At 36.2% G+C, this 14,249-nt stretch overlaps 1 protein-coding gene across 1 annotated transcript; it reads left to right on the plus strand.

Moving 5' to 3' along the window:
* Window positions 1-13,413: 13,413 nt before the first annotated feature.
* On the plus strand, window positions 13,414-13,845 carry LOC149233007 (uncharacterized). Its single transcript, XM_089382078.1, has one exon. The coding sequence runs from the start codon at window positions 13,414-13,416 to the stop codon at window positions 13,843-13,845; it is 432 nt and encodes a 143-aa protein (XP_089238204.1).
* The last annotated feature ends 404 nt before the right edge of the window (window positions 13,846-14,249 follow it).

Raw genomic sequence — 14,249 nt, forward strand, 5'->3', positions numbered from 1 at the left:
GTGCAGGCATCACGTGCAATGCCCATCTCAATGCATCAAACCATTGGTGCTCTGGAACCATGCTTTCAAATTTGGTCAGGAATTCATCTACTGTTGTCAGCCCATCATACATCAGCAGTTCGCAATCCTGAGCTCTGACGCAATACAGCGACTTAGTCATCATATTGCAGTTTAACGTGGTTACTTCGTTCAACCGATTATGCCACCGCTCATCTTCCTCATCTGAATCTTCGGTGCAGGAATCTGCATGCCCCCATGATATTCTTCCTTCCGCAGTCAGATTGACCCAATCTTGATTTCGTGTAGTAATTTTGTAGATACAATCTAATTCATCATCACTTCCTTCATCACGCACAGGTTCAGTGTAATGTGGTCCTTCAACTGGGTCTAGCGGAATGACTACGCGGAGTGACTTCTTCTCAAATATCATTTTCCGCTTCTTTAAATTAATAACCCCATTCATATCGGTGGCCCAGTCTATCCCTAAAAATGCAGGGTAAGGGCTACTTTCATCCACGATTTCTATTACCTCAAAGTCTGTTCAGGTGCTTGCACCTTCTATATCTACTGTAATTCCTTGCAGTCTTCCCATGGGTAGGATCTTCTGTTGGTTCGCCATCCGCAATTGAATAGGAGACCATTGTAGTGTGGGCTTGCCCATGCGCTCCCAAGTCTATTTAGGTAGTACATTTGCATCTGAGCCCAAGTCCAGAATGATCTGATCCATCTCATAGTCACTAATCTACATCGTTAATCACATCTCTCGTCCAATCATCGATGCATGTTTTCCCAATTTTAACCACACGAGGTTCACCCGATCCTACACACCTAGTTATCAATTCTTGTAATCCTTTAACCACCCTATTATCGCGAAGCAATTTCATGCATGTCTCTAAAAAGGTAGTTAGCATTGAGGGATCCCTCTCCGGCTCGGGTTGATCCTTACTACCTGGGGTAGAGACCTCCGCGAAGCTCTTCCTAGCTTCCAGATCTATCTCCTTGCGAACCCCAACATTGTCCTTGGTTACTTTCCTCTTATCATCCCCTGTATCTACGCCACTTTTGAGCATCATGTTTGTGTTGGGGTCTTCCTTGCGCAGTTCGGCCCTCATCATTTGGACGTTCTACACTATGTAGGTTGCGCTGCCCTCTTCTCACGTATTTGTGCTATCAATGTGGGGAAATCTATCATTTCATGATCGAACTACTCGCAGTAAGGGCACGATATTCTGGTCGGGTTGGTACAGTCCCGCGCGTAGTGTCCTGGTCCTCCGCAGTTGTAACAGATTAGCTGCCCACGACCCCTTCCTAGCCCCATTCCTCCCCGTCCTCGTCCACGTCCCTGGAACCCACCGCGCGCTATCACCGCAGCTGGATCCTGACCTCACGCTTCAGTCTGCATTCTATAGGCAGGTGACTGGTCCATCAATAATTGATAACTACGGCAGTCTCGCTCCTCGTGGCCCACCAATCTGCAAAAGTTGCAAAATAGCTGCTGGGGGGTCTGGTTAAATTTTGGCAGTAGATGACAGTTGTCTGTGTTGTGCTTTCCTCCCACCTGATAGATTGCACACCAGAGCGAGGGTGCCACGCTTGGCCCTGCTTGTGCCTCTGGTCGCAACGGTGTTGGTCCCCCCATTGCCACATAGTTCGCAAAGACCAGACAGTGATCCTTATCGTGACCCTGGCTTCTACACTTTATACACCACACTTCCTCCCATGCTTCTGGGCGGGGTGCCTTTTCTTGTTTTAAATTCTGCATTTCTAAACACAGGTTTTGTATTTGCGCGTGGATTTGCTGAACTCCCAACCCCGGATCCTGTATTGGAGTTTCATGCAACCTCATCGTTGTCTCTAATGCTTCAGCCTGGGTTGAGATCTTTTGCTGTGACAGCGCTGTCCTCAGATGTGGTGTCAATGATGCCACAAACCACGTGCAGTGTTGCGCATCTGACAATGTCATGTTCACCTCGCGGATTGTACTTTTCAATCTTTGATCTAGATCCCATGGAGTTTCACCAGGCATCATCGCGATCTCCTTGAACCCTATGATCGACTACATTTCTAATTTCAGCTAGCTAAATTATTTTTTCAATTCAGCCTAGATCTCTGTTGTTCCCACATTCGGGTGATCGCTTGAGTACTTTATATACCATGTCAGCATGCAGTCCTGTAGCGCGCTAACTAGGGTAGCCTTTTTTATGTTATCATCCGTAACTCCATGCGCTTCCCATACTGCCCTTACCACGAACCAAAATTGTTCTGGATCTTCGCTTCCTACTCCTTTGAATAACGGCAATTGGATCGTGCTCGTCATGTTTAACCTCTAGTTTGCGTGTCGGTGTACTAAGACCTACTATGAACTCGTACTACTACTAATCCAATCAATCCTCAGACTCTTTCTTTGTAGGGTTCCAGTGTCCCGATATCAAACATCCCTTAGGCAGATCCCAGTCCCAGCAACGGAACCATTTGTTGGCTTATTGGACCCTGACCTAGGTTCGGAAGAGTTATTAACCAAACAAATCCCGCAGCTACCGGCCCTTTCAGCAATAGCCCGCAGAGCACGGACTAAGGTCTCACCCGAGGTAGCGGGGGGTGCTGGAACTAGGTTTCCGCACCCTTGGGATGTCTTGATGTGGTCTGGAGGGTTTGCGAACCGTTCTGTGGCTTCGTGCTACTTTACTTCCGCGTAGATCCAAAACCAAGAAAATCCTTAATACTTATTATTACTGAGTTTGTTACAGATCAAATCTACTTCTTACAGTCTTTAAGCAAACATTTAATAGAGATAACCAGTGCACGCACCCAGAAATGTTATAGATTTGCATAAACTCAGAACATAAGCATAAGTGCATAGATCAAACAGATATATAAAACAGAAATTACCCAGATCCACAATATGCCAGAACTAACATAGTATTTCATAACCAACTTACCTTTATTCAACTCTTTCACCAATACAACTAGATCTGCCCTACGCACTCAGCTGTAGGGGTCCGCGCACACAGCTGTGGACTCTACCAGACCTATGCGCACACAGTTGCAGAGCCTCTATCTATCTACCAACACCCTTTTCTCGAACTTACAGACGCAGAAAATAATGTCTTTACAAACCCATAGCACTAAGATTCATCCCCAACAAGAACTACCTTCTATCCTTAGAGCCTCGCTCTATTTATACATTCCCATGGTCCGCGGACCATGGGCAGGCCAAATTACTTCCTATTATTCTATACTATTTCTTGGGCGGACAACCCTTTGACTCGACCTATTACATTTCGCGCTCTGCATATTTCAGAGATTTACAATATTATTATCCTAACTTATAGGCTTGAAGCCCAAAAACTATTACACAGGACCTCCGCTACCCAACAAAGAACAAATACAAAAGAAAGATATTCAACAAACTTAAACCATACTTTAAAGAGATGAGATGGAAGGCAAGGGAAAGAGCAACCGAATGTGGAGGGAGCAGGAAGAGAAGTTGTACCAGAATAACAATTACAATAAACTTGAAAGATAAAGAAGTAAAACCACAACTAGGTGAGTCAGCAAATGAAAGAGACAAGATACAAAGAGAAGTGCTACAGAAGTAGATTTCAATGATAATGAGCAGAAAAGTGAATCTTTGCTAAGAGCTCACAAAGACACTCCTAGTATTCACATGGAAAAATTAGAGATGTTGTGAAAAAGGAAGATGTTGAATCTAAAAGGATAGTAAAAGCTTCATGGGGATATCTCTGTAGATGCAGGAAAATTATTTTCTACATAATGTATATTTGTATCCCTGTATTCATGTAACAAAAATTTTCAGCATGAAAATATATTGATGATTTGATAAAGGCATATTCTTTCTTGCCTGATGACACATGGTCATTTTGTATAATGTCTTAGAATAGAAAACCTTGGGGTGTATTTCATCTAGAGGATGATGAGTATGGAACTTTGAAAACACCAGTTCATGTTTGTCAATAAAGGTATCACGCAATACCAATTTAACATATAAGATATTGTTGGCCAGTAAAGGATAAGATCATATGAAAAGGAAAAGGAAAGGAAAGATATATTTTTGGAATTTAAGGATTGGGTGCAGACTTTGAAAGAGTAGTGCCTTCTTCCTTTGATTAGATTTTGAGTAGACAGGGGATTTTAACTTGGTGATTCTACTGCAGTTTTAATACCCATCGTAGGGTCAAACTTCATGGCAACCATGTTATGATGTAAGTTTTTCCATTTTTTGTTTTTTCTGTGGAGTGAGTAGGCATTCACAATGTTTTTCTTGGTCATGACACTATAGCAAAATTACCACTGGACACTGAAACTACTGACATGTATTTCATGGTGCAAGGACTTTTAGTTACAGTTTTTTCATGCTACATATACTATCTCGACAGTAGGCAAAGGATATGTGAGTTTTATGTGTCAAATAGATAGATTAGGCATGTGAATGGTTAAAATATGCAGAGCCGTCATCAAATGTTAACTTTATATTATACTTTGTATAAGCTTGGACTTATTTTTATTAATATTCTCACTCTTGTTTTGCCTCATATCATCTTTGATATTGTGCTTTAATGTTGTCATTGACATACTTTAATATACACATGGTATTAGAGTTAGTTGTGGCATTATCGAGGGAATATTTACGCTAAGAAAATAATGATTTCCAAATTTGTTGCGGTAATTTGTACAATAGTTCTCTGGAAGTTTGAGAAGTGTGGGATACATGCACCCCACTTTGGGGATGCATCCCCGTGGAACACTGGTTATTAGATTTTAGGGTTTTTGACAAATAAGACCTTTCAATCTCTTTATAATAGAGGTGAATATCATTGTAATAAAAAATTTAATTATTCATAATTTCAACGAATGTTATTGTGTAATTCTTTCTCATCTGCTTTGTGGTGTAACCCTATCTAGGGTTTCTAGTTTTTGTAACATGGTATAATAGCAATATGAAACTTGTCATGTGCTTTGATGGGAACTTGTTAGTTCAATTACTATCCAATAGGTAAGTTGATAGAAGGAAGGGAGTTCCATGTTGTCCTTGAGGGATTCTTAGCTACAAAGGAGTGAGTTGTCATACATGTTAGTTGGGAAAAAGTCACCACTATGGCCACCATATCCAATAGAGAGTTATAATTGTAAGAAAGTAGGAGCCATTGTGAAGAGATTAATGAAGTTGTCCTTTCCTTGCCTCCCTTGCCTAGTCATCATTCAAGCTAGGTCATCATTGCTTTATCCACCATTGGAAGGAGCCACATTGGTATTTGCCATTTTTTTAGTAGAAAAGAGAAAATATGTTACTTTTGATTCATGGATGGGTCATTGTCATTGTTCTTTTCATATAGTATAGCCTTTGATTGAATTGCCACAAATCATGTAGCCACCATTTCCGATGTAAGAGAATCACAACATTGTTCATCGTGAAGGATCCAACTCCCATGTGTCAAGGAAAAGGGTTTTTTTGTAGTCATTGTGATTATTTGTATGGTTTCTTCTTGTGAGAATTTTGAAGGAGCTTTCATCAAAATGAATCTTGATGAAAGGGGCAACCTTGTGTCAAGAAAAAACATGGTATTATGTAATCTTAAAACTCAAACTCAAGGATTGAAACTTAAAAAGTCAAGGCAAGGTCTACTAGCAATTCTGGATTTGGTAGTAAAAAGAATAAACTTGGTTTAGAAGATTTGCTTGAAGGTCAGAAATGGAAGAAAGGAAGACCATGCCCCCTTGTGAAGAGCTTCCTATGCTACCTATGCCCAATTTTTACTACACTCTCAAGGATATTGTATTTGAGGCTGCAAAGAATAAAGAAGGATTAACTTGGTCCATTCACCATCTGACACACATATTTGGCTTCTCTCCTTGGAGCTTGATGAATGTTTTAGGCACACTGTGTGTTTACACTGCCATTTGTAAACATGAGGGGTTGTCTTTCAAGTACCCAGGGAACAATATTTCATGGGAATAATTTATGGATGCATCTGATGCAGAATTGATTGCAGAACAAGAAATTTGGGCTACCATGGATCCTTATCAAAAGAACTAGGCCTTTGATTATGCTAATGGAGACATGTATAAATGGAAACGTCGTTGGAGAATACTTGCACAAAAAATTGATCTGGAACCATTACCATATGAGGGTGAAGGGTTCAATCTCGATGAGGCAATGAAAGACAAAGGTCCAGTATGGGATGCAATTTTTAATGAAAGTAAGCTCTTAGATTGAACACTTGGGAAGGGGTTGTGCATGCCTTTGTTTTAAGTAGATTGTTTGATTGCATTACATTTAACATTAACATTTTTTTTTTTCATTCAAATTTAGCTATAGTTAGATTACCTAACATTTCACTTTTTTTTTCATCTATACTCTTCTTCCATATACACTACCAACTTACAACATTTCCTTTGTAACATGCTAATTTATTATTTATTGAAAAATTATTACATTTAAGTTTGAGTTTTACATCAAATTTTTAATTTACGATACATTCCTTCTTAGGTTTACATCACATTTTTAATTTACGATACATTCCTTCTTAGGTTTATAGAATCTCTCTTGAAATAATTGTTAGGTCCTAGGTTTATTATCCGTATTAGGTAATGCGAAGATAACACTTTCATTAAGTCTACCACGTGGGTCTGTCATCATGGCATACGATATGATGACGCACTAACGACCAAAATTGACACCGTGGTTACATCGCACCCACCACTTAATAAAACTTATGATTGTTATTTGTAAATATTAATTTTATTTGAAATTTTAGTTTTAATTAGAAACAAGATAATTAGTAGATAAATTCCATTCAAGTGTCCACATGAGAGTAAACATGAAACTTTGATGAAGTTAGTTCGTTGAGGAGATTCTTTCTTCTGGGATGTGGAGTGTCATACAATGCGGATTTTTTTAATGGGAAGGAATTTTATACATTATAGAAATAAATAAAATTATTATTTTTTTATTTTATATAATATTTTTCATATTGAGTATAATGGTTTTCTAATTTAAATATTTGGAAATAAATATAAAAATGGAAATGGAAGTGATACATTTTCGAAAAGTTGATGGATTAGTAGATTTGTTATTATATTTCGATAAGATGGGTGCTTTTTTAAGGGTATTATCTTTATCATTTTACATGTTTTAGTGATTTAATAATTGCTGGCTTTAATATGTTGTAACAAAGAAAAGTGAAGGAGTAACAAAGATAAAGAAAGATGAAGAAGTTTACATGGGTTAGGGCCTCAAGGCCTTAAAGGTCTCAAATTCAAGATCCTCACTATGCCTCTTGTTGTTGGCCTTAACATAGTGCAAGTCAAGTAGTAACATAACATCAAGAAAGATGAAAGAAGATGAAAGTGTCAATCTGTATTAGGCCTTAAAAGTCCCTAATTCAACAAGATTATCTCACTATCCCTCTAGCCATTTTTGAACCAAAATATTCTAAAGAACGCATGCAACCTAATAACTATAGAAGCTTATTATGGTTGATCTTAAATCTAAATCTAAAAGCGAGGAGCTTCCTCTTAAGGGCAAAGCTCCTCTTCTCTCAGTGGTTTTGGTTCCAGTATCTTCTCAATCTAATCATTCAATTTAGCTAGATGATATGGTTTGCTTGTGTTTATCACTATCTTCTTTGAACACTACAACATATGACACTTAACATTTTACTTTATAAGACAAATTTTGATGTACTAGCTTTTTCCGTGAACCTGTGGTAGTAGTTTCACATCTTTTATATATATATATATATATATAATTTATTTAATTATAAGATGTTGTCAAATAAAATTGTGTGAAATTTTACTAATCTTAAATATAAAATCGAAAAACTTTTATTCGGTTTACGAGAGATTTTTCGGCGTAAATCACAAGATATATGATTTGTCGACGTGTTTCGAACCAACTAGTGTGGTTCATCGTCAGGACAAGTTGAAGAATCCGATCCAACTTTGCATGTTAAATAGTCTGAGCAGAGCCTCCAACGACTAAATTTGACTAAGGACCAAGGTCAAAAACCAGTTATTTAATAATTATATGGAAGTTAGTTATAATAAGGGACCTTACCTCTAAATAAATATATAAATTATATGTATAAAGTAATTTAATTTAAATGGTTGTTAATTTAATAGTTAGTTGAAAGGTATTAACTATTTAATAAATACATAGAAAATATAAATATTAGAATAAAACGTATAACTATTTATTTATAGAGGTATATATATATATATATATATATGTAAATATATAAAGAATTTTAAAATTGGTTGTTAAGTTAATAGTTTAAAAAAAATAAAAAATAAAAAATAAATAAAAATATATCTATACATATATATATTAGTTCTGCGGCTCCTCGCGATTATCTGCGGCTTGGAGTGAGGAACAAATCATGCTCTGCCGCTACTCGCGGCTAGATTATTTCGCGGCGTAAATTAGTCTCTGCGACTAGATTAGTTTTGCGGCTCCTCGCGATTATCTGCGGCTTGGAGTGAGGAACAAATCATGCTCTGCTGCTACTCGCGATTACCTGCGCCTTGGGCTTTTTCTTCACATTTCTAGTGCCGGAGACGAAGGGCAGGTCACTTGAGGAGATCTCCGACGAAAACGAAGATAGTGATCAGGATCTGGTTAGTCACCGGCATCTGAAAATTTTGAGTGAATAAGTTTGTTTGCACATTTTGGGTTCTAGATCTAATCTTCTGCGGCTAGATCTAGATCTAGGCGGCTAGGTTCTAGATCTAATCTTCTGCGGCTAGATCTAGATCTAATCTTATCTTCTGCCTTATTTCTCTGTGGTTGGGTTCTACGGGCAAGTAAAATATGGCTTCCAGCTTCGCGAAAATAGTTGCTGGCTCATCAGCTTCTGGAGGGCAAGCTCCTGCCCATATCGTCAGTGAAGCCCCAGCTCCCACTGTTCAGGTGGTCCAGGCCTCACTCGATGAGGCTTTGAAGTTTTCCGAAAGTGCCCTAATTTGCCAGTTCAATGGTTTTTGGTCGTGGCTGACAGCTCTCCACAATTAGATCTCGGAGGTATGGAAGCTTGTCATTTCTGATGAAATTAATATCTACCCCTATGCTAGGGGTTTCTTTATAGTAGATTTTCAAAATCCTAAAAGCAGACAATATATTCTAGATTCTGGCCTTTGGTTTTGGGAAAAATCAGGCCTATTCATGAAGCCATGGAGCCCATCATTGGATCCCTCTACAACAGTCATAAGCTCAGCACCAGTTTGGGTGAGATTTCGAAGCCTACCCTTGCATCTCTGGAATCTCTCCTCGCTAAAAGCCATTGGAAACGCAATTGGGAAATTTTACTGCAGGTGTCCAAAAACAAAGGAATATGCCAGAACCACCTATGCACGCATTTGTATGGAAATGGACTTTAGCACTGGATTCCCAACTGAAATAAACCTAACAAGTAAAGACTATGTGTGGAACCAAAAACTCGATTATGAAAGTGTCCTCTTTAGATGTTGATCTTGCTTTGAGACAAGCCATCTAGCCAAAAATTGCTCAAAAACCTCCCAGAAAAATTCTGCTAGAAAAACCACCACAGATCTACATGGTGGGAAGGAGCACAAAAAGAACACTACACTGTCATCAAATAAGAATACTCTAGAGAAAACTCTGAATCACAAGAAATCAGGCACGAAAGAAACAACTCTCAAGACAAGCAGGGAGAAAGCCCCGCCCAACAAATCAACAGTTATGAGGATTTGAATATCGTACAAAATAAATCTTCATTTAACAACAAAGCAGATCTCCTAGACCAAACTTCTTCTCTGACTATCTTCAAAAGGACAAACACAATAGATCGCGAAGCTAAGACACTTCAAGAACCAGAAGAGATGAAGGAGATGCAAGATAAAGGAAGTTGGAAGACCATAGAGAAGAAAAAGAAAGCTACAGCACCAATCTCGCCAAGAAAGACGAGGAGCCAGATAATTAAAAACTAATAAAATTATAGGTCCGATAGACCAATTTGGTCTCAGTGGACGTTAACCATCATCATCATCAATATTAAGTTAAAAATATATATATGAATAAATAAATATAAATATAAATATATATATATATATATATATATATATATATATATATATAATCATATTAAGTTAATTGAAAAAAAAAAATTAATAAATAAATTTTAAATTATCCAGATTGTATAAATGAATAAACCTAAAGGATTCAACTACCTTACAAAAATTAAATTTATAAATATATATAATATAAAATTAATTAATTAATTGAGATAGTAGTTAGATATAAGGGCACTCATTAATAAAAATATTTAAAAACCCAAGGTGGAACAAAATAAAATATTTTAACTAATCAGATAAAATAATAGTAAATGATAAATTAACTTATTATTGTAATAATCTAACAGATCAAATAAATAGAAGAGTAAAAAAAAACGAAGAGAGGGGACCCCTCATTTATATATATATATATATATATATATATATATATAGATAGATATATATATATATATATATCTATATATATATATATATATATATATATATATATATATATATTATAATATTTTATAATTTAATAAAAAATAAATTCTACACAAATTAACTAAATTACACCTCATAAAATTAATATAAAATATTATAATGATGATGATGACGATGGTTAACATTCGCTGAGACCAAATAATGGTCTGTCGGACCTAAAGAAACAAATTATCTATTTTGATTTAAGATTTTATTCCTATGCTCAAAAAGCTTGGAGAGAAGCCTCCCGAGCTCACTATAATTTTGACATTGTAAAAGGCTAGGAAGGTCAGTATTGTAACAAAGATTGTGAAACTGAGATCTAATGTGGTTATACGCGGGGCACTCTAAGAGGAAGTGGTTTTCATCCTCGATGTTCCTATTCTTACATATATGGCAGATCCTTTCTGTCCATGGCATTTTAGGAACTGCCCAACGACCTGTTTCACTATGGAGCTCATGAGAATTCGTTCTAATCTTTGCTATATTAATTTTCTTCTTTGAGCTAGTTAAAATAGAGAGATACTTATGATCTTCTAGGGTGGGGTTGATGACCTTCTTATAATAACTTAATTTTCTTTTAGCCGCTAAGTCTTTCTCACACCACATTTTTTCTTTGAACTTAGAAGTAACAATATCTTTAATGTTATTTATGTTTTTCAATGCATCATTTTCGTTGATCTCCCAATAGTTTAACCAGGCCCTTGTGTCTTTATGCCACCCTCGATTGAGCCTTAGGTGGGTTTGGCTAGAATTTAAAGCTAGCTTAGGAAGTCTATGATCGTCTATGTTACTGATTTTGTGCTTGTACAACAGAAACCTAAGCATAGCTAGGCTTTCAATAGGGGAAAGACCTGCTTCTATAAGGAGAATAGGATAGGGTGTATTACTTTTAATTTTCAGGTTATAAGTTATAAAACGCTTCTGGATTTGCTCAATCTTTCTCCATGATTCTCTGGAGATGCTGCAACCCCAAACCTCATAGCCATATAAGATAACAGGAGTGACTAAAGTTTCAAAGAGGAACTTCTTTTGGTGAGGATGAATTTCAAAATCTTGTATTTTTTCGTTGATTGAATAGTAGTTGGTAATTTTACCTCTATTGATTCTTGAAATATCTTTATTGATAATGAATATTCGTCCGTAAATTGTTGTTATATTCCTCGTGGATCAAATCCAAGTGGATTGAATCCAAAATTTGATATTTGACGCAATGAAATTAATAAAACTTGGTAAAAGATCTCGGTCCATTCTTCGATCCATTCTTTTGATAAAAAAATTCATTGAATAAAACCTTTTTCGGATTAATTGTACACTTTTATTTCGAAATATAAATCAATTAATAATAATAACTCACAAATATATATTATATATAATAATAAATCAATTTTCTTCACCAAATACTTCATATTTTATATATAATAATAATAATAATAATAATATTTCATAACCTACAATAATTCAGATTTGGAAAACATGCAAGATACACGTGGAAATGATGAATACTGTTTGTCATGAAAAATACTTTCAATGCTCGAATCTCATATGAGGTAAAAGTATTTTAATGATATATTGTTTTGTAAATACAATGAGCATAATTATTGGTTGGTATACCAAACCACAACAACCTATGGGTACCGAAGTATAGGTTTTTAATGAATTCGGTGAAATGGATATTTTAGTTTAAAAATATTTTTCGTTAATTAAATGTCATTTTATCATAATTTAATTTAAATTATATATATATAAAATACGTTTTTTTAGTTTAATTTAATTAAAATTTTATATATATATATATAAAAAGATAAGATTGATTAATATGAAGTTATAAATTTTCATATTTTATTAGTTTTATATAAATATTTCTTTTAATACTAATTTTTTATAATAAGTATAAGGATATTAGTATTTAGATAAATATATATTTTTATAATAATATTAAAATATAAAATTTTAAAATAAAAAAATATATTTTGTTTTTTTAGATTAATCATATTAATGTTATTTGGTCGATGTTTCAGATCCATTAATATGGTTCATTCTCAGGATAAAGGTGAAAAAATCTATAAATCCTAATGAATAAATAATAAGGATGCATAGGAAACCAGAATTAGTTTTTAAATTAATAAATTAATATTTTAAATTCTGGTCATTATAAATTAACTGCCTTTAATAGTTTATATAAATATGATCTTTGTTTTAAAAAATCAAGATTTATTTACGGCTTCGCAGCGGACACGGGATGAGGGTTTTGCAGTCTAGGGTTTCGTCAAAGGTAGGGTAGAAGGGACGTCGAATGCTGGAGCAGCGCACAAGGGCAGAACACGGGCTCGGGAACCAGAAGTATAGGAACTAGAGCAAGAAAAGCCCAAAAACCAAAAGCCTGGGGGGTAAAAAGAAGCTCAAGATCTGAAGGAAAGTAATGGAAACGGCGCAGGGGAGGGGAGAGATCCCCTCCTTCAAAGCAGTAATAACGGGAGAAGCGAGGAAGGAACGGCAGAAGGAAGGAGACAAAACAAGCGAAGGAGAGACTTCAGCAGCAGGAACGCAAAGGAAAATGGGAGCAACAAGTAAATGTCTGCCGAGGGCAACGAACAAACCCAGGTTCGTAATACCTCATAACAGATTAGAGAAATATAGAAGTTACATGAAGGATTATGATTTGATATGTAAATTTGTAGGATACTTGCCAATAGAGAAAGATCTTCTCAGATGGATCCAACAAATGTGGAAACCAAAACGACATTGGAAATAAAGCTGGGGGCGAAGGGCTTTTTTACAGTCATATTCTCCAATCTAGAAGAGAGGGAAAGGATCTTTGAGGAAGGACCCTACTTCATGAACAATGCTGGATTATTTATGAGATAGTGGGTAGACTGCTACAACCCAGATAAGGAAAGAATGCTAGCAGCCCTAGTATGGATCAGACTCTTTGGCTTACCAATAGAATTCTGGGACCCAGAGATCCTTGAGGGTATAGGGAACGCAATAGGATCTTTTGTGAAAGTGGCAGAATCGACAAAGAGGGGTAGATATACAACATACGCAAGAATATGCGTGTATATGAACATAACAGAGCCACTTCCAGATACAATAGAGTTGGAATATCACGATGAGATCTGGCACCAACCAATTGATTACGAGCATATCCCCTTCCGTTGCAGAAGATGCCATGAGTATGGACATCTATACCGAGAATGCCCTATCACGTTATCAGAAAAGGAAAAGGAAGCAGAAAATGAGAGGAGAAACGCGACAAAGAAATCAGGACAGGAGGATGAGAATTTCAGAGAAATGCAGAGAAAGAAAAAAAGAGGGAACAACAAGACATAGCCGGACAAACAAAAAGGAATCCATACTATAGAATCCCAAAACAAGTTCCAAGTATTATAAGACGAAGAAGTGGAAACAAAGGAGAACGAAGATGAGGAAATAGAAGGAATGGAAGTCATAAAGGAAAACGCAGATAAAGAGGCAGATCAAGTAGATAAAGGTCAAGAGGGTACAGAGGATCCAATAGAAAACCAAGAGGATCAACGAAGAATGGAAATAGACCCACAGAAAACAAAAGGCGAGGAAGAAGAACAAGTAATGACGAAGCTCTTGCAGGAATGGAAGAGGCTCGATGAAAGATTTATTCCAGAGGATTAGAAATAGATGTACAAAGAAGCCTTTCAAAGATATAAAGAGAAAAAAGGAATAATTGAATATCGAAGAGTTGGGAAAATGGAGATGCA

This window comes from Pinus tabuliformis, chromosome J (assembly GCF_031772625.1).
Source record: "Pinus tabuliformis cultivar Carrire ecotype Pingquan chromosome J, CPIR1, whole genome shotgun sequence".
NCBI lineage: Eukaryota > Viridiplantae > Streptophyta > Pinopsida > Pinales > Pinaceae > Pinus > Pinus tabuliformis.